General features: G+C 38.0%; 3 protein-coding genes across 3 annotated transcripts; 2 read left to right on the top strand and 1 right to left on the bottom strand.

Moving 5' to 3' along the window:
• The first annotated feature begins 1,270 nt into the window (after window positions 1-1,270).
• LOC148422275 (lithostathine-1-beta-like) lies at window positions 1,271-7,913 on the top strand. Its single transcript, XM_088416599.1, has 5 exons — window positions 1,271-1,346; window positions 6,085-6,176; window positions 6,305-6,439; window positions 7,059-7,164; window positions 7,236-7,913. The coding sequence occupies exons 1-5, from the start codon at window positions 1,271-1,273 to the stop codon at window positions 7,310-7,312; spliced, it is 486 nt and encodes a 161-aa protein (XP_088272725.1). The 3' UTR covers window positions 7,313-7,913.
• Window positions 7,914-10,641: 2,728 nt separating this feature from the next.
• On the top strand, window positions 10,642-12,726 carry LOC148422274 (galactose-specific lectin nattectin-like). Its single transcript, XM_088416598.1, has 6 exons — window positions 10,642-10,704; window positions 10,829-10,853; window positions 10,945-11,030; window positions 11,118-11,252; window positions 12,471-12,576; window positions 12,650-12,726. Exons 1-6 carry the CDS (start codon window positions 10,642-10,644, stop codon window positions 12,724-12,726), a joined length of 492 nt encoding a protein of 163 aa, XP_088272724.1.
• Window positions 12,727-15,313: 2,587 nt separating this feature from the next.
• On the bottom strand, window positions 15,314-16,818 carry LOC148422273 (snaclec 3-like). The gene is made up of 7 exons (XM_088417801.1): window positions 16,776-16,818; window positions 16,573-16,635; window positions 16,412-16,439; window positions 16,213-16,298; window positions 15,916-16,047; window positions 15,612-15,723; window positions 15,314-15,539 (listed from the first exon to the last, which is right to left on the bottom strand). Exons 2-7 carry the CDS (start codon window positions 16,633-16,635, stop codon window positions 15,469-15,471), a joined length of 492 nt encoding a protein of 163 aa, XP_088273927.1. The 5' UTR covers window positions 16,776-16,818; the 3' UTR covers window positions 15,314-15,468.
• Window positions 16,819-17,937: the final 1,119 nt, after the last annotated feature.

Here is a 17,937-nt window from a genome sequence, read left to right as displayed (position 1 = left end):
TTCCCTGCAAGACCTGTACACCACCCACCTCGGCCGCAAAGCCGTCATGATTGTCACCGATACAAGCCACCCTGCACACAGTCTGTTCAGCCTCCTGCCCTCCGGAAAGAGGTACAGGAGCCTCTGCTCCCGCACCACCCGACTCAGGAACAGCTTCATCCACCAGGCCGTGAGACTGCTGAACTCCCCCCCCCCCCCCCCCCCTACCCGTGAAACTGCTGAACTCTCTCTCTCTCCACTCCTCTCTCTCACATTCAGCCCCAGCCAGAAAAAACACCTAGCTGGCCCCCAACCTAAACTCAAACTTCACTCATGCACTTGCAAAATTTGCACAGACTTGCTGCTGCCATGTATATTTATAATTATACTTCTATTGCAATAGCGATTACACTTAGAACTATAACTACCTAAAATGCACACAACTGGGACAACCACAGCCAGAGTTGTCCTGCTTTGTCTCGTACTGTTGGATTGTCCTGTCATATGCTGCTACCTATGTCTTGTCTTGGGGTACTCTTGCCATACCTGGTTTTTCGTATTTAATTTTTAGTTTTAGTTGTTAGTTTAGCAACACTAGGCAAAGTAGATCAAACATACTGCACTTTACATTACTATAGATAAGTATCTAGCTTTTAGGTTTGTCTCGTCTTGCGCACCTGCACTTTGTTATTGTACATGTAAAACGTAGAGGATAGTGAGAAACGCAATTTCGATTCCTTTGTATGTTAAGCACATGTGAAGAAATTGACAATAAACTTGACTTTGACTTTGACTTTGACACTCATACTAATTCATTTTTTCAGTTTTTCAAAAGGTGGATGTCGGTTCTCATTTATAACTGCCTTGACAACAACTATAGAAGATCACAGTTTTTATTCACATTTGGATCCTGCCGAAGGTGTCGAGCTGGTCCATTGTTCCACGGCCGCAACAAAAACCATACTGCTCCTCCTGAATCCGAGATTCGACTTCCTGATGGACCCTCCTCTCCAGCACCCTTGAATAGACCTTACCGGGGAGGCTGAGGAGTGTGATCCCTCCGTAGTCGGAACACACCCTCCGGTCCCCCTTCTGAAAGAGGGGGACAACCACCTCAGTCTGTAAATTAAAAGGTGCTGTCCCTGATGTACACGCAATGTTGCAGAGGCATGTCAGCCAGGACAGCCCTACAACATCCAGAGCCTTTAGAAACTCCAGGTGGATCTCATCTACCCTCGGGGCCTTGCCACCAAGGAGTTTTTTGACGACCTCAGTGACTTCAGCCCCAGAAATGGGAGAGCCCACCTCGGAGCCTTCAGACTCTGCTTCCCCAGAGGAGGACATGCTGGTGGAGAGTTTCACAGGAGGTACATCACTGAAAATAGGTTGTGAACTACTGGTGGACAGTATGAGTTTTGGTTTGTGAAACCGGGACTAAGAAAAGGAGCAACTACAAATACATTTCTGGGAAAGTTGGCTGTGTTGTAGCTGTGAATGACAAGTAGTGAATTGAACCATTCTAGTTTGTTCACTCAGCTGAACAGATCTCTTCACTGCCTTGCAGTGCTGTAAAGTGACTATTTTAACATTGACTGCTAGATGATTGCAGTTTGTACTATGAAGATGCAACATTATAGCAGATAAACATTTATTAGTCTAAACATTAAATTCCGCGTACCTATTTGTGGTGGGCAATTCGGGGCCTCGAGGGCCGGTGTCCTGCATGTTTTCCAGGTTTCTCTCTCAAACACACCAGATTCAAATGATTGGCATTATTTTAAAGCTCCACTAGAGCTTGTTGATGAGCTAATGGTTTAAATCAGGTGTGTTGGGGGGACAAAACTGGAAAACATGCAGGACACCGGCCCTCGCGGCCCCGAATTGCCAACTCCTAAACAGGTTTTGGACAGTATATTTTTGCATTTCATTGATTGTGTTGTTACACATTATTGTATTTTGCTGGCATGCTTGTGCATTTGCGCTGGACATGTACAGTCGTTTCCTACATAACTCTCAGGAAATTCCACACAAGGAAAGATTGGACAATGCAAATATAATTCCTTACTCGAGAATCAGTAGAGCAAGTCACTGCCCCATTCGGTATAAAAAAGGAGATGTTGTCAGTGCTGCTTTACATAAAATGGAAGAATGTCACACAAGAGGATGCGAGCCAGTTAAGAAGTCAACATCCCCACTGTCTTTAACACTTATTAAGGTTTATATCAGTGGACCCAAGTTCAAATCCACCTCGTTCCGGCCTTCCTGTGTAGAGTTTGAATGTTCTCCTGTGCCCGTGTGGGTTCTTTCCGAGCACTCCGGCTTCCTGCCACACTCCAAAAACATGAATGGCAGGTGTATTGAACATATTTAATTGTCCTTAGTTGTGAATGGTTGTTTGTCTCTGTGTTCCCTGCAATTAGCTGGCAACGAGTTGAGGGTGCCACCGACCGCCCAAAGCCAGCTGGGTTAAGCACCAGCAAGCTTGAGACCCTTGTGAGGATAAGCATTTTCACTGAATAACAAAATATGCTGAGGTATGCCGGGCTAACTCGTCAATATATAAGTGTATCGACCGGTGTGAAGTTTGGTTAAACTGAGAAAAAAAGATATTTTATAGTCAGTAAGTAAGTATTTTATAGTATCAGTATTAATTTCTTACAGCTGGATTTGGGTGGATTTGGGGGTTTGAAGGGTTGTTTGATGATCTTATGAGAAGCTAAAATAAATAAATGAATAAATGGAAAAGATCAGTTTTAATGGCAATCACACTACTGACTGCCATAATTAATTAAGCTGATCTTCTATAATGGCTCAATCAAGGAGGTACAGATTTCAGCAAAATTGTTCGTAACTGATCTATTTTGTTATTCTTGTTGACTTATACAAACCTGTGATTTCTCAATTGTGATGTGCTATTCGGCTGGCATGCTGCCAGTCAAATTACGCATTTTTATCAACTATGCTTACCCTCATGAGTCTCACTCTGGTCCAACACCTGCTTGTCAAAGACAGAGCAGTGATAAAGTTATTTTGTTTTCTTTTGTCGTTTTATTTGATCTCCCTATCACCTGACATGACCTGTTTAATGTTAATTACAGAAGCTGGTGTAATGTGTCATGTGACACATTGAACAGCAGCACCTGCTGCTGTCCATAATGAAAAACGGTCTAAATTGTACACACTGTCCCTTGAAAGCAATCGATTCCTCTTGGTAATAAAGTAACTGATTACCTATGGCAGTGGTTCTCAGTGGGGTCCACGGACCCCTGGGGGTGTCCTCCGGCTACTGCCTGAAGTCAGCTGGGATAGGCCCCAGCAAGCGACAGGACCCTTGTGAGGATAATGAATGGATGGATTTCAATTTCATATAGTAAACTAGACAACCCTACGTAAGCAAAATCAGTTCACTCTGATTTTCACATTGATATGTTCATATCATTTATTGACTATATATTCCAAAGATAGTTTAAATATAGATTAAAATAGGAATAATAGGAGATAACACAATACCAGCATAGATAATATTGTTTAGAGGTTGGGTGCAATGCAAGTAAGATCCATCAGGTGTCCCTTTGAAGAGCCACTTGCATTCACATTCGCAGCCATGTGGCTTTCAAAGCTCAATCTGCATTTGTTAGGTGCAATGAGACTGCTTTGCTCTCAATGCATCACATGTTAGTGCCACTCAGGTCATTTCTGTTAGGCACTGGCGATTTTCCTTTCAGTCTCTAAAAGCTGTGTCACAGCTGTCTTAGTTGAAAAAAAAAATCAGGATGTTATAGCGTACCTCTCCTCCGCTGTCTGTAACATATACATAGATCATTCAAATAATTAAGATCATTTTCAAGACAAACGCTGAACTTGGCTTCACGGGCCAGCTCCCGAGAATCATGCCCTCCATTCCACCTCAAAAGCCCGCAATTTCGCTTTCTTGTCTTTAAAAGGTATTTTTTCCTCCTTTGAGTTTTAATACATTCTTGCCAATACTTTTTCATGAAAGAATTTAATCGTAGTTTGCGTTTTGGTCTCCAATGCCCATGTGTTGCTAATTCTTCATCATAATTGTTTTACATATGATAGTTAATAATAAATGGACTGGTCAGGCTTAAAATGAAGTAAATTAAAAAATACAACACAAAACATATATGATGCAGAAAAAAAAATCTTGTCAATGAAGCATCGTGGAAGAAGAAAAGAAGAAATGATTGTAAACCCAGAAAACAAGTACCCCGCGTAGGTTTGGTATTGGAAAGAGGACTGATTCGTGCTTCACATCAAGTATGCAAACATAAGGTTCGGTCGGGGGTTATACAGGAAGCAGGTCGCCAAAGTCAAACAATTGATTGGATTTGCATCTGCTGTTTTTTTTTTTTTTTTATCACTTTAATTCAGCCTCTCCAAGGCTTCGGAATAATCTGCCACTGTCTATTAGATCCGTCCAGACCCTTGCTGGTTTTACATCCATCTTAGGGACCCCCCTCTTAAGGCCTACTTATTCTCGCTTGGGTTTAATACACTTTGAAAGCTGACATCTCTGTTGCATTACTGTCTTATCTGTGATTTAGTAGGTTTGCTGTTTTATGTGTTTTATGTTTCTATTTGCACAATTATTATACTGTGCAGCACTTTGGTTGCCAAAGTTTTATTTATTTTTTTAGGTGTGCTTTATAAATAAAATTTGACTTCATATGACTTGACAAAAAGCAGTTTGGAAAAAACAAAACAACAATAACGGAACATTGCAGAGAAGTTTGAAAATATTCTGAGGGAGTGAGAACTAAGTATATTTTCTCTGATTGTGCACGTGTGTCTCCTCTTGCTCGCTTCGCGTAAGCAAGGGAGACGTTGCTGGCACAGCACAAAATTTTCAAAGCCAAATGTGCTTCACCTTCCGCCCTCCTTTATGTAATGTAATGTAAATGTAACAGGTTGAAAATATTGTAGCTCTGGTCTAATAGCTGTTCGCCCATCCATTGCGGTACTTCTGAAAACTTGAACGTGAAGCGCGCCGCTGGTCTAATATACAGGTAACATAGAGATGGCCCTTATTCGGAGATGTGAACAACCTCACGAAAAGAATCCCATTTCCACTAAAAATCGAACTTGAGCATTGAGCCATTGTGACATTGAATATTTATAACTGTATGCAGCCTAAATTGTTCATTTCTTATTTGTTTTGTTGTTTAACTGTTCAACCTCAGTGTGTTTGACTTTTTAATGTGTCTTTTTTATTGTGTATTTGTACTTTTAAGTTACAGACCCCAGGGAGACTAGATGGTTTCAAATAATGGGGATCTATATAAACAAAAAACAAATAAACATAAATGTCACACGCAATATCTGACGTAATTGCCAAAAAAATTATAAGTCTAGCATGGCTCAACTTTACTATTTTGTCAACAGACTCGTACAATTTTTCAACCGGGATGTGCTTGGCATTATAATTAACTATGCATAGCCCCATTAGTTTCAGAGTCTCACTCTGGTCAAAAAACCTGTTTGTCAAAGACAGAACAGTGATTATACAATCGTTTTGTTTTCTGTGGTTGTTGTAATCATCTTAGTTATTTCGTGTTAATTAAAGAAGCTGGCCAGCTGTGTCATGTGACACATTTAACATTCTATGACTGGCAGGCCAACATATAAAAGGAAGCGTCATTTTCATACACAATAGCAGACATCACACCTGCAAAGGTAATTTAACACCCTATTTTTCAAACTTAATTTAATGACACCTTCATTGTTTACAGCATTCTTGATTCACAGGTTCAAATGAAAAATAAATCATTTTTTATTACTAGATAATTAACTATTTTGCAATACTCTACAGATGGAATTTGCTCTTCAAACATTTTTCCTCCTTTGTGGAATCAGTGGACTGTTGACTGGAGTCGTAAGTCAAAACTTCACTTGATGACTTAAATCAACATACTGTATATTTACAAATGTGTTTGATGTACTGCATTGATGTTTTCTTTTCTTTAAAGTACTCACTCACTCCCTCTATTTTCAAAAGGTAATATAAATGTATCCAATGAACATTTTTGTAGTTTTGTCATCTCCTTTGTCTCCTTTTTTTATGGAAAAAATACAATTGTGCTGCAGATGTAGACATTATCTGTCCTGAAGGATGGACCCAGTTGGACTGTAACTGTTACATTTACCAAGAGGAAGTTAGAAGCTTTGCAGATGCAGAGGTACAGATGCCATTAATTTAGGGCAATTACAATCTATCTCATGGTTGAAATCTTAGCTCAGCGTCATAACGCCGTGCCAACTGCCTGGTGAAATCAAATTGTTTTGCCTTTTTATTCCTTTTCATCAGGCGGTCTGCAATATCCTTGGGGGAAATTTGGCCTCCATCCACAATGATATTGAAAATGCAGTTGTTCAGCAACTGGTTGCTGCGGGTGATGATGATGATGGCTTTGCCTGGATTGGACTCCATGATACAATTCAGGTGAATCATTGACCAGTATGAATGTTGTTTTGTTTGAGACCTCTTCCTTATGTTCAGTAGAAGTATTTTCACCACATGAAAAAGGAGTGGTCCCTGCAGACTCATCTTGTCACATGTTTAAGGAAAGAAGGCATACCGATACTCGGTATCGGAAAGTACTTAAATACCAGTACTCGTACTCGGTAGGCAAAAAAGTGGTATCGGGACATTCCTAATTTAAATTCCATTTGAACAGTTTAAATTAAGATTCAATTTGATCCTTACAGGTATGAAACAAGAGAAAGGGCTACTCAATTCTTTTCTCTTAGGTTTTTTTTTTGGTCGGTGGTTGTTGGGTTGTAAATTTACTCAGAAACCGCATGCTTTAGCATAGTGTATGTAGATGAATTATGTAGATGAATTAGTGGGACGTAAAATGTGCGCCAATTCTGGAATGAACAAACTCCAACTCTCTAACTCTCAAACTCCAGTTTGACTCAGTTTTATATTGATTCAGTATGATGTTGAATGTGAAACACAACTGATATGATTTAGGCTTTGACAAACAATTCGCACATGCATATCCAAGCGGTTGATATTGTCATGTGTAACTCATGTGAAATTTCACTTTGTCTTCCAGAACGATGACTTCATATGGACTGATGGCACGGTTGAGAATTACCTCAACTTTGCTACCATGTTTGGAGAGCCCAGTAGTGGTCAATGTGCACGGATAAATGAGGACCGTAAGTGAACTCAATCTTTTATTTTTGATGAGAACATAATGTGATAATATGTTTACATGTATTTTGTACAGTTGGACTTTGGTTCGTTGGAAACTGCGCGGCAGAAGAATTCATTTGCATCAAGGAAGCTCACCGCATCCTTCACTAATCACACGTTTTACTATTCTGCCTTCTGTCACAATGGGATTTCAGAATACTGTAATTAATACGGAGAAAATATCACGTCCCTAAATCTGGTCATTACTTTGCACAGTTTACCTTTTCAAAAATGTAAATGATCTCCTGTAACATCTTCCACAATGCACAATGCAGCCTGCATTTATATTTGGTGACAACACAATGATACTTTGTTGTCCAAAAAGCGACTTTTAAAAAAAAAATGGTGATCTGTCCCATTATAGTAATAAACTGCCCTTGTCAAAAATTGGGCATGGATAAACAAATTCTGTTCTTATGACTTTTTGACATATTCAATGCTCTAACTGTGTTATGTGAAATGGCCTGACTTTATTTTATTACATTATTACATATATACAACATAGTTTGTTTTGCTATTATCTTAATCTGCTATTATCTCCATAAAGGGGCTATGTGTTTTGTTTCGTTTTGAACTCTGGATATGTATAGATAGATTTGATGCCACTTTATATTTTGAGCAGTTGAAAATGAAGAATATATTCATATGTGCCTTTGTTATGACATTGCAAAGGCAGAGCCATTTTTGTCCAAGCATGTGTTACAGTAATAAACGTCCCTTGTCAAAAACTTGACTTGACATAGTCAATGCTCTATTTATAGTTTTGGTATTCGCGAAATGCCGCCATTATTGTCCATTAAAGGGATATGTTATTTTTTATCTAGATGTGTATGGATAGGTCTGCTACTGCTACTGAACAATTGTGAGTGGTTGAAAGTAATTTTCACAAAAAAAAATTTTGACACGTGAAATGCAGAGACATGTGTTGAAAAGAAAACAAAGTGAATTGTTTTTCACAAGTCCTCACGGGTTAATAACGTTTGCCAATGTGCGAGGAAATTAGCAAAATTATCTACAGCCTCTAATGACATCAAATGATATGGAAAATGTGGAGAACTTAACCAAAAACCAACATTGATAGACAGCGACCTTGCATCACTTAGGTGGCACTGCATTAAAAGCTAACATCACTGTGTAGCGCATACTACTGCGTGGGCTCAGGAACTTTTCTGTTAACAAATGTAAAACGAGTCAACTGTATATAAGCAGCACACTTTGATGTCTTTGTCCCCTCCTTCCTCGATGGCTCGGCTTGTGGCAGAAAAACATGTTCAAATTGGCGTTGATAATGGTGGGTTCAAATTCTAGGTGGACTTTATACTCGCTTTGTGTTGTATATTTTTTTGAGGGAAAGTTTACCCACCAATATTTCATGTGAACTATTTGACGCGCAACGTATGGCACACTTTAAAACACTTTAATTACTTAACGATGGGAAACTCCACCCTGGCAAGGCATTTAATTAGTTGCACGTTCAAGGTGAGAACAAAGTTCATTGTTTCAGTCTGAACATTTACTTCTTGTACTCTTTTGCTGCAGATCAAACTTAGCAGAGCATGCTAGAAAAAAGCCCCTAAATTATTCATCAGTCATTTATATCTGCAACTTTTATTTTTACTTGAAAACACACCATTAAACACACTCAGGATTGATTCGTTGATGCTAAACTAATGCTACTATATATTAGCCTGTGGAAATGGTGTCAATCTTCTTTGCCATTGTACAGCTGGGTGTCTTCCGTGTACACAATATGTTCTAACTAGTGTAGTTTGCAAAACATTTACAGCACATTGCGCTTCTATGATGATTTCAGAGTAAGTTATTATTTTTATTTGTTTACATACATTTGCCGTTTGATCGAATATCAATATCCATCGACACTAAAGTCAATATCGGCATTGCATAGAAATCAAAGAGTTAGTGTTGATGTTGAATGTATTCAAGTTTCTCATAAGTTCATCACACCTCCCCTTTTTCGATTATTGTTCAATACTTTTTGAGAGCACAGTTTGATATTTACATAAAGTATTTTTAATTCCAATTTGAAAATATTCTGAGGGAGTGAGAACAAAGTATATTTTCTCTGATTGTGTGTGTGTGTGTGTGTGTGTGTGTGTCTCCTCGCTCACTTGGCGTAAGCAAGAGAGATGTTGCTGGCATGGTACAAAATCTCAAAGCCAAATGTACTTTACCTCTCGCCCTCCTTTATGTAATGTAATGTAATGTAAATGTAACAGGTTGAAAATATTGTAGATGGATAACGGAACGTTGCAGAGAAGTTTGAAAATATTCTGAGGGAGTGAGAACAAAGTATAATTTTTTCTCTGATTGTACACGTGTGTCTCCTCTCGCTCGCTTCGCGTAAGCAAGGGAGACGTTGCTGTCACGGCACAAAATTTTCTAAGTCAAATGTACTTTACCTTTCGCCCTCCTTTTCACCTTAAATGTAACAGGTTGAAAATATTGTACTTTGTCTAACAGCTATTCAACCATCCATTGTGGTACTTCTGAAAACTTGAACGTGAAGCGCGCCTGCTGGTCTCACACACAGGTCACATTCAGATCACACTTATTTGGAGATATCTGATTATCTGATAGAAATCAGATTCCCACAAAAATTTGAAATCGAGCATTGAGCCATTGTGACATTTAATATTTATAACTGTATGCAGCCTAAATTGATTATTTTTTTAATTGTTTCATGGTTTTACTGTTCAACCACTGTGCGTTTGACTTTGTAATGTGTCTTTTTCTATTGTTTAACCTCATGTGGATTTGTACTTTTAAGTAACGGACTCCAGGAAGACAAGATGCTATCAAATAACAGGAATTGATACAAACATCAACAAAAAAACAAATAAACAAATAATGTCAAAAGCAATGTCTGACATAATTGTCTAAAAAAGTAAAAGCATGGCTCAATGAAGGAAATACAGATTTCAGCAGAATTGTTCGCAACTCAACTATTTTGACTTGTACAAACCTGTAATTTCTCAATTGTGATGTGCTATTCAGCTGGCATGCTGCCAGTGCCATTACGCATTATTATTAACTATGCATACGCTCATTAGTCCCAGAGTCTCATTCTGGTCCAACACCTGTCCGTCAAGGATAGAGCAATGATCATAAAGTTATTTTGTTTTCTATTGTGGTGGCATTTTTTCCCCTGAATCACCTTACATGACTTTAATTAAAGAAGCTGATCTAACGTGTCACATGACACATTGAACATTCCATGATTGGTAGGCCAACATATAAAAGAAGCAACATTTTCATACTTAATAATCAAACATCACAACTGCAAAGGTAACTTCACACCCTACTTTTCAAACTTAATGTAACACTTTCATCATCCGCATCATTCTTGATTCACAGGTTTAAATGAAAAATAAATTATATTTTATTGTTAGAAATATTCATTGTTTTGCAATACTATACAGATGGAATTTGCTCTTCGCTCAATGTTCTTACTTTTTGGAATCAGTGGACTTTTGACTGGAGCCGTAAGTCAAAATCTCACTTGATGACTTAAATCAACATATATTAACAAATGTGTTTAATGTACTGTATTGATGTTTTCTTTCAATATACACTCTGATGGTAACCATGTGATTTTCTTCTTCAAAGTGGTCTGTCCCTCTATTTTCAAAAGGTAATATAAATTTATCCAATGTACATTTTTTGTAGTTTTGTAATCACCTTTGTCTCCTTTTCTTATGGAAAAAAAAACAATTGTGCTGCAGACATTACCTGTCCTGAAGGATGGACCCAGTTGGACTGTCTCTGTTACATTTACCAACCAGAAGAAAGAAGCTTTGCAGATGCAGAGGTACAGATGCAAATAATTAAGGGCAATTACAATCAGTAAAAGTAAAATCAATTTGTTTGGGTTTTTTTTTTTTTTTTTTTTTATCAGGCAGTCTGCAATATCCTTGGTGGAAATTTGGCCTCCATCCACAATGACCTGGAAAATGCAGTTGTTCAACAACTGGTTATTGCGGGTGGTGACAACGATGCTCTTGCCTTGATTGGACTCCATGATGCAATTCAGGTGAATGATTGACCAGTATGAATGTTCTGATTGAGGCCTGCCCTTATGTTCAGTAGAAGTATTTTCACCTCATGAAAAAGGTATAGTCCCTGCAGACTCATTCTTCTCACATGTTAAAGGAAAGAAGGCATCGTGTTGAGGGTGTCAGCATTTCAGTGTTAGGAATTCATCAAAACACACCAAAACACCATGTATCTCCACGTATTGAGTTTGACAGTTGTCAAAAAAGCACAGCTTTAGTTCAACTTTAAACGATTTTACCTATTTTCTCCGGAAACAATGTTCATTTGTGTCATTCCAGGATTGGAGGACATTTTGGTTTGAAAATGTTTGAAAAGTAAACCTTCACTTTTCTGATTTTCTGCTAAATATTCATCAGTAATAGGTAATCATAGGTTTCATGACTATAGCTTTTGTTGCTACAGTTTTATTTTATAAATAAAGAGATACATTTATTCTACTCACAGTTACTGGGTTACAAATATGCACTTATGTTAGCTTTTTCTCAGAAAGAGAAACTATAAGTTTAGGGAGCTATTACCCGTGACCAAGAGGACAAACTTACTTATGTAAATGAGAAAGAAAAAAATATATACAGTATCATTGTCTTATTCTGAGTATGTGCACCACAGGACTGCGTTACGTACAGTGAGACATTCAAATAAGACTAACAATTTTATAAAAATATGATAAATAGAAGAGAGGACATAAATTGTTTGATGATGTCAAGTCCAGCATATCATGTGATTCACTGTTTTGTCCCTCTTCAATCATGCCAAAAAGCTTTTGAATGAAATAAATTTTACCAAAAAATATTACATTTAAATTCCTTTTGAACAGTTTGAGACGCAATTTGCTCATTACAGTGTGTGAAACAAGAGCAAACCCTTATTTAGGGGGTACTCCATTCCTTTCTCTTGCATTTTTTTAGATTTTGTCTCAGGTCACGTAAACTTACTCAGAAACGGCATGTTTTAGCACTGTGTATGGAGATTACCTAAAATTTGATTCTAGTATGACCCATCTACTGTGACAGCTGTGCTACACTAACAATCTCAAACGCTAGTTTAAATTGCCTCAGTTTCATATTGATTCAGTATGGTGTTGAATGTGAAACACAACCCATGTGATTTAAGCTGTGACAAACAATTAGCACACGCATATCAAGCAGTTGATATTGGCAAGTGTAACTCATTAAAATTTCACTTTGTCTTCCAGGATGGTGACTACATATGGACTGATGGCACTGTTGAGGATTACCTCAACTTTGCTACTGATGCTGGACAGCCCGGTACTGGTGAATGTGCACTGATAGATGTGACAAGTAAGTGAAACCAATCGTTGATCTTTGGTAAGAATATAGAATGCTGCAAAATGTAATCATTATTGTCGCACAGATGGACAGTGGTTCGTTGGAAACTGTTTGCCTGAAGAATTCGTTTGCATCAAAGAAGCTCACCGTCTCTTCCACTAATAGCACATTTTACCGTTCTACCTTCCGCCACCATGGAATTTAATCACTGAGAAAATATCACACTTTTGTGGGTCTTTTTATATTGGGGTTTTCTATAAGAGGAAGCTCGGTTGAGCAGTTGTTAGCACGTCCACCTTACAGTTCAGAGTTCAAATCCACCTCACACCACCCTTCCTGTGTGGCTTTCTCTCCGGGCACTCCGGCTTCCTCCCACACTCAGAAGATGATAGGGAGCGTGAGAAAGTGAATGGATGGATAAATGGTTTCCTGTTAGTGTTGCTTTTCTTAGCGATTGCTCTTTTGGTAATGACAACAAATTTGTAACAAAAAACATTTTTCTAGTAAATAAAGTGATCTGTCTGCTTCAAAATGTTTTTTTTTAACCCATACCTTTTCAAACTTATTGATTGTATTGCTACATTTAGCACAATGGCGATTTAATCTCTAATAAATTATGAGTTTTATAGTACTGATATTTCTAACCTGGAAGTAGGGCTGCACAATGAATAAAATGTTAACCACGATCACGATATTGGCTGCCATCATTAATTAAGCTGATCCTCCGTGAAATTAACATTTAAAAAGCCAGCTACTTGTCAAAGCAAGCACTTTGTCATCCTACCACAAGGGGACAAACGCAAGGTTAAGACTTCATCAAGCTTAAGAAGGGCAGCAGCATTAGCAGGGGACTCAACTGAGAGTAGGTCGTTTGTTGGTACAACTTGTGACTGGATAACATGCTAGCTAATGTTAGTTTTATCTTCAGCGTATTATATAGTGTTGCCCTGTATGTGTTTAGCTTGTTGGTATTTTTGTTTGTGCTAGGTATTTCCTTTTTGTAAGTGTTAGTACCGTTTTTCCATACACATCTGCAATGCGGGTCCTTTGAAAATGTGCTTTTTAAAAGGGGTCCCTGACTCCAAAAAGTTCGATAACCCTTGACCTGTGGTACTCAATTACGGTAAGTAAATAAATACTGTACATGTAAAGGATCAATTTTAAGGCGTTCTCTTTACAATCAACAGGAGTAGCGTTCCTTTTTTTCTTACCGTTTCCTCTTTTGTTAATTTACACAATAATGTAACAAAGAAAACAAAAAGAGTTTCTCTCGTAAATGAAGGGAAGTGTGTGCTTCAAATGTGTTCTTGTCCTTCCTTTTTAAGCATGTCTTTTCCAATTTACTCGTTCTATTTACTTGAAATCTAAAGCAAACATGTTCATCCAACCATCTATTTTCTAGATCCGCTCATCCTCACAAGGGTCGCAGGCGTATTTTAAATCCTCAAAAGCAGAACCATTTTTTGTCATGATAATCTCCCATGTTATAGTGATAAAAGGCCCTTGTCAAAACCTAGGCATGCATAAACAAATTCTGCTGCTATGACTTATTAACATAGTAAAGTAAAAAGAAAGTAAAAGTATGTTCATGAATGGTTTTGTTTGGATAAGAATTAAAATTCATGCTCTTCAATTTTCTGATTTTATTTTTTTATTTGTTCCGATTGTTAACTTCTTTCTTATTGACAATAAATCAATACTGTAAAAATAGTTATTTGGAAAATAATCAAATTGAAGGTGAGATTTACCCAAATTTTGGCAACTCCTACTGTCTGGAGCTTTTAACATCTGCTTGAATTGCTTAATGGCTGAAGCAGCACTACTACTTCAAGGCATATTTCATGGTTAATGGAAGAGAGTATAAATGCTTGTCATCTTCAGCGAGAACCCAGCTGCATTAGCCCACGTCATCTCATGTCACATTTATCTAGTTCTTGGGAACCAGCACTGACACCATCCCCTTAATTATACTGAATGGGCCAATAACTATATTTGCACAGAAACTTGATTTGGACATCTATACATTGTGCACATTTAAACTCTGAGGTTTATTTCAAATCATACATTTATTGTTCTGTATGTACTTGTTTGTGTTCCTATTTTTGCAATATTGCATGGTTTAATATTGATTTTATTTTTGTGTTAACACCAAAGGCCACTTCTTCATTTGACTTAGAATAGATTGTCCAGTTTCAGTCGAGCTGATGAGTTCAGTCTGACAACTCCCCCTGGAAGGGTAAATGCAACTCGAACTTTTATTGCTTTAACATGTGTGCGACCACCCATGTGACAGTAATAGCAGTAGTAGTAGTTTGGCAACGGCAGCGGGTCGCAAACCGTCAATCCATCCCGATCCAGATATTGATTGAATCAGCTGACCGCTTGCAGCTGGACACCGACATGTTTAAATACAGCCCCGCCCACCCCGCATGCACAAACCTGAAATCAATAGTAGACAATCACCCCACCCACAACACCATCTTCATCTAGAAATCTCAGGTAGCTCAAATGATCACAATAACAAAATACACTGAGGTTCAATCAGCCGAAAGTTCGGCATAGATTACTGGCAAATCTTTTTAATCAAGCGTTGAAAGGAGTAAATCGTAGTTTGCATTTTGGTCTCCTATGGCTGTGCTTTGTTGCTAATTCTTCATCACATTATTTTAAATCTGACAATGAATAAGGAGTGGACTGGGCAGGCCTAAGATTAAGTGAATTTAAAAAAAATACAACAACATAAAGCATATATGATGCAGAAAAATGTCTTTATTTAACAGACGGATGGCCATGACACGTTTGTTGTCAAAAATGTTGTAGCATTGTGGAAGAAGAGAAGAAGAAGTGATTGTAAACCCAGAACACAAGTACCCCACGAAGGTTTGGTATTGGAGTAAGGCCTGATTAGTGCTTCACATCAGTGATGCAAACATAAGGTTCAGTGGTTGCACAGGATCCAGTTTCCCAGAGTCCATCTGCAAGAGATACATGGGCAATAAGTTAAATAGTATTGTTTTCCTGGCATCATTAATCATTGATTGTATTACCATCCTCATCCAACGCTATGCAGTCACCAGTAGCAGCAACAGGCTCTGAGTTGGCTGTATCAAAGTTAGTGAAATCATTTAGGGAGCCATCCGTCCATATGTAGTCATCATCCTGGAAGACAAAATCAGCCTGAATAAGTTGCACGTCTAGATAACAATAGATTGGATCTGCATCTGCTGTTTTTTGGTCACTTTAATTCATCTCAATTGATTTTTTACAACATGATTTGAAGCAATCGTTTTCAAGATGGCAATTGATACTTGTACAGAAGAATCAATCAGAGCACACTGATCAATGTTTCACCAGAATTGCATCATTGAGTCCAATCCAGATTAAGCCATCAGCGCCTCCTGCTCGAGCCAGTTGTTGAACAAACGCATTTTCCAGGTCACTGTGGATGGAGGCCAGATTGGCATCGAGAATGTTGCAGATGCTCTGATGAAAAATAAGAGGAAACACTTGATATCATCCATTTAGTTCAGTCAAACGGTAGGCAAGATATTAAGACTTTTGGACAAAAGTGTTCAACAGACCGATAATTCACTGCCTGTAATAGCAGTAAACTGGCTGCTAATACAGCACAAGTATTTTCTTCTATACCTCTGCATCTGCAAAGCTCCTCTCTTCAGTTTGGTAAATATAACAGTGGCAGTCCAAGCGAGTCCAGCCTTTGGGACAGTTATTGTCTGCAGCACAATTGTTGTTTCAGGAACAAAGTGCGACACGTTAGTCAAATCTGATGTCTGACAGAACAAAAAAAATTCTTCATTTGAAAATGTACGGAGCCAAAGATACCTACCTTTGAACGTAATCTTTTTCACAGACAACTGAGAAAATAAACAAGCACATTGTTAAAAAAATTTTGACTGCAGAACACTGACACAAATGAAGTCGCAGTTCACCAGACACGATAGGAAATATACATTATATTAAAGTAGGCGGCTGAGATTGTGAACTTACGACTCCAGTCAGCAGTGCACTGAGCCCAACAAGGAGGAACAACGAGCGAAGAGCATATGCCATCTGTGGATGAAAGATACTTAATATTTCAAACAAGAAATAGCAGCTGTGCATTTGTATTTCGTGAGGCAAAAAAAACAAAAAAACATGCTGCAGAAATCATGTGAATAAAGTTTGAAATGTAAAATGAGATGTAGAGTTACCTTGGTAGTTGTGATGTTTGATGCTGAGGACAACAGCAGTGATTCCTTTTATATGTTGGTTCGGCAGTCTTGGAATGTGAATTGCCAAATTATGTCAATGTCACATGACACATCAGACCAGATACCATAATGAGCTTGTGAGCAAGTCATGTAATTAAACAAGCACAAAGAACCTTTGTTATTGCTTTTTTGTCTTTGCTAAACAGGTTTTGGATCAAACCGAGTCACTGAGAAATCAACCCGGACTAATTAGGGACTGTTTTGTCGTGTGAAAATTGCGAAATTTGGAAATCACCGTACTCATCATTAGCTTATGCTAACATCAGGTTACAATTATTTGCATAAATACAGAACCAGCAACCACCACATCGGCTACTGAGCGCGTCTTATTGTGCTTCGTCCACTAATTTTTACAAGACAAATTTTTAAATGCATTATACAATTGAAATTAATCTTCAAAGTTAATGTTTTAACTTTGATATGCATAATATATATATATATATATATATATATATATATATATATATATATATATATATATATATATATATATATATATATATAAAACAATAGGCGCAGACCACTACGAAGAAGAAATCACATTGTTAGTTACCATAAGAGTGATATTGAAACAAAGGAAAACATCACTATAATACATCAAACACTTTTGTAAATATATGTGGGTTTCAAGTTAAAAATAACTAGGGCTACATTAACATTACTTTAGCTTGACCTTTATAAGTCTGAAAACCATTCAGCCGTACTTGAAATCTTAGATTAGACAAATTGCAGTCTTGTCAACATGTAGCCAGGTATTTTGCAAATGAGAGATATTTCTCTACAGTTTGACCTGTGATCCACACATGCCCGGAGAGTTTTTTTTTTTATCAATAACAAAGGTTTTCTAACAAGTCTGGTCAAGGGGTCAATTCTAGATCTGCATTTGTCTGTAGGCAGACGTAATCATAATATCAGTGATTTTTATCCATCCAGCCACCTATAGCCGCTTCTCCTCACGAGGGTCACAGGCTTGCTGGTACCTATCCCGGCTGCCTTTGGGCACTAGGCAGGGGACACTCTGAACTAATTGCCAGCCAATTGCAGGGCACATAGGGACAAACAACCACCCATGCACTCAATCATACCTAAGAACAGTTTAGTA

This window comes from Hippichthys cyanospilos, chromosome 6 (assembly GCF_059441005.1).
Source record: "Hippichthys cyanospilos isolate Australia breed blue-spotted pipefish chromosome 6, RoL_Hcya_1.0, whole genome shotgun sequence".
Classification (NCBI taxonomy): Eukaryota; Metazoa; Chordata; class Actinopteri; order Syngnathiformes; family Syngnathidae; genus Hippichthys; species Hippichthys cyanospilos.
Note: the sequence above shows the minus strand (reverse complement) of the source record. Positions and strands in the feature narration are given on the sequence as shown.

Excerpts from the sequence above, each read along its gene's own strand:
- LOC148422275 (XM_088416599.1), top strand. The coding sequence starts at position 1,271 with ATGGGAGAGCCCACCTCGGAGCCTTCAGACTCTGCTTCCCCAGAGGAG. Across the intron at positions 1,347-6,084 it reads GGTGGAGAGTTTCACAGGAG|ATGTAGACATTATCTGTCCT; the intron begins GTACATCACTGA and ends ATTGTGCTGCAG. Across the intron at positions 6,177-6,304 it reads GAAGCTTTGCAGATGCAGAG|GCGGTCTGCAATATCCTTGG; the intron begins GTACAGATGCCA and ends CCTTTTCATCAG.
- LOC148422273 (XM_088417801.1), bottom strand. The coding sequence starts at position 16,635 with ATGGCATATGCTCTTCGCTCGTTGTTCCTCCTTGTTGGGCTCAGTGCA. Across the intron at positions 16,048-16,212 it reads GGAGCTTTGCAGATGCAGAG|AGCATCTGCAACATTCTCGA; the intron begins GTATAGAAGAAA and ends ATTTTTCATCAG. Across the intron at positions 15,540-15,611 it reads CATAGCGTTGGATGAGGATG|ATGGACTCTGGGAAACTGGA; the intron begins GTAATACAATCA and ends TATCTCTTGCAG.
- LOC148422274 (XM_088416598.1), top strand. The coding sequence starts at position 10,642 with ATGGAATTTGCTCTTCGCTCAATGTTCTTACTTTTTGGAATCAGTGGA. Across the intron at positions 10,705-10,828 it reads GTGGACTTTTGACTGGAGCC|TGGTCTGTCCCTCTATTTTC; the intron begins GTAAGTCAAAAT and ends TCTTCTTCAAAG. Across the intron at positions 12,577-12,649 it reads TGCACTGATAGATGTGACAA|ATGGACAGTGGTTCGTTGGA; the intron begins GTAAGTGAAACC and ends ATTGTCGCACAG.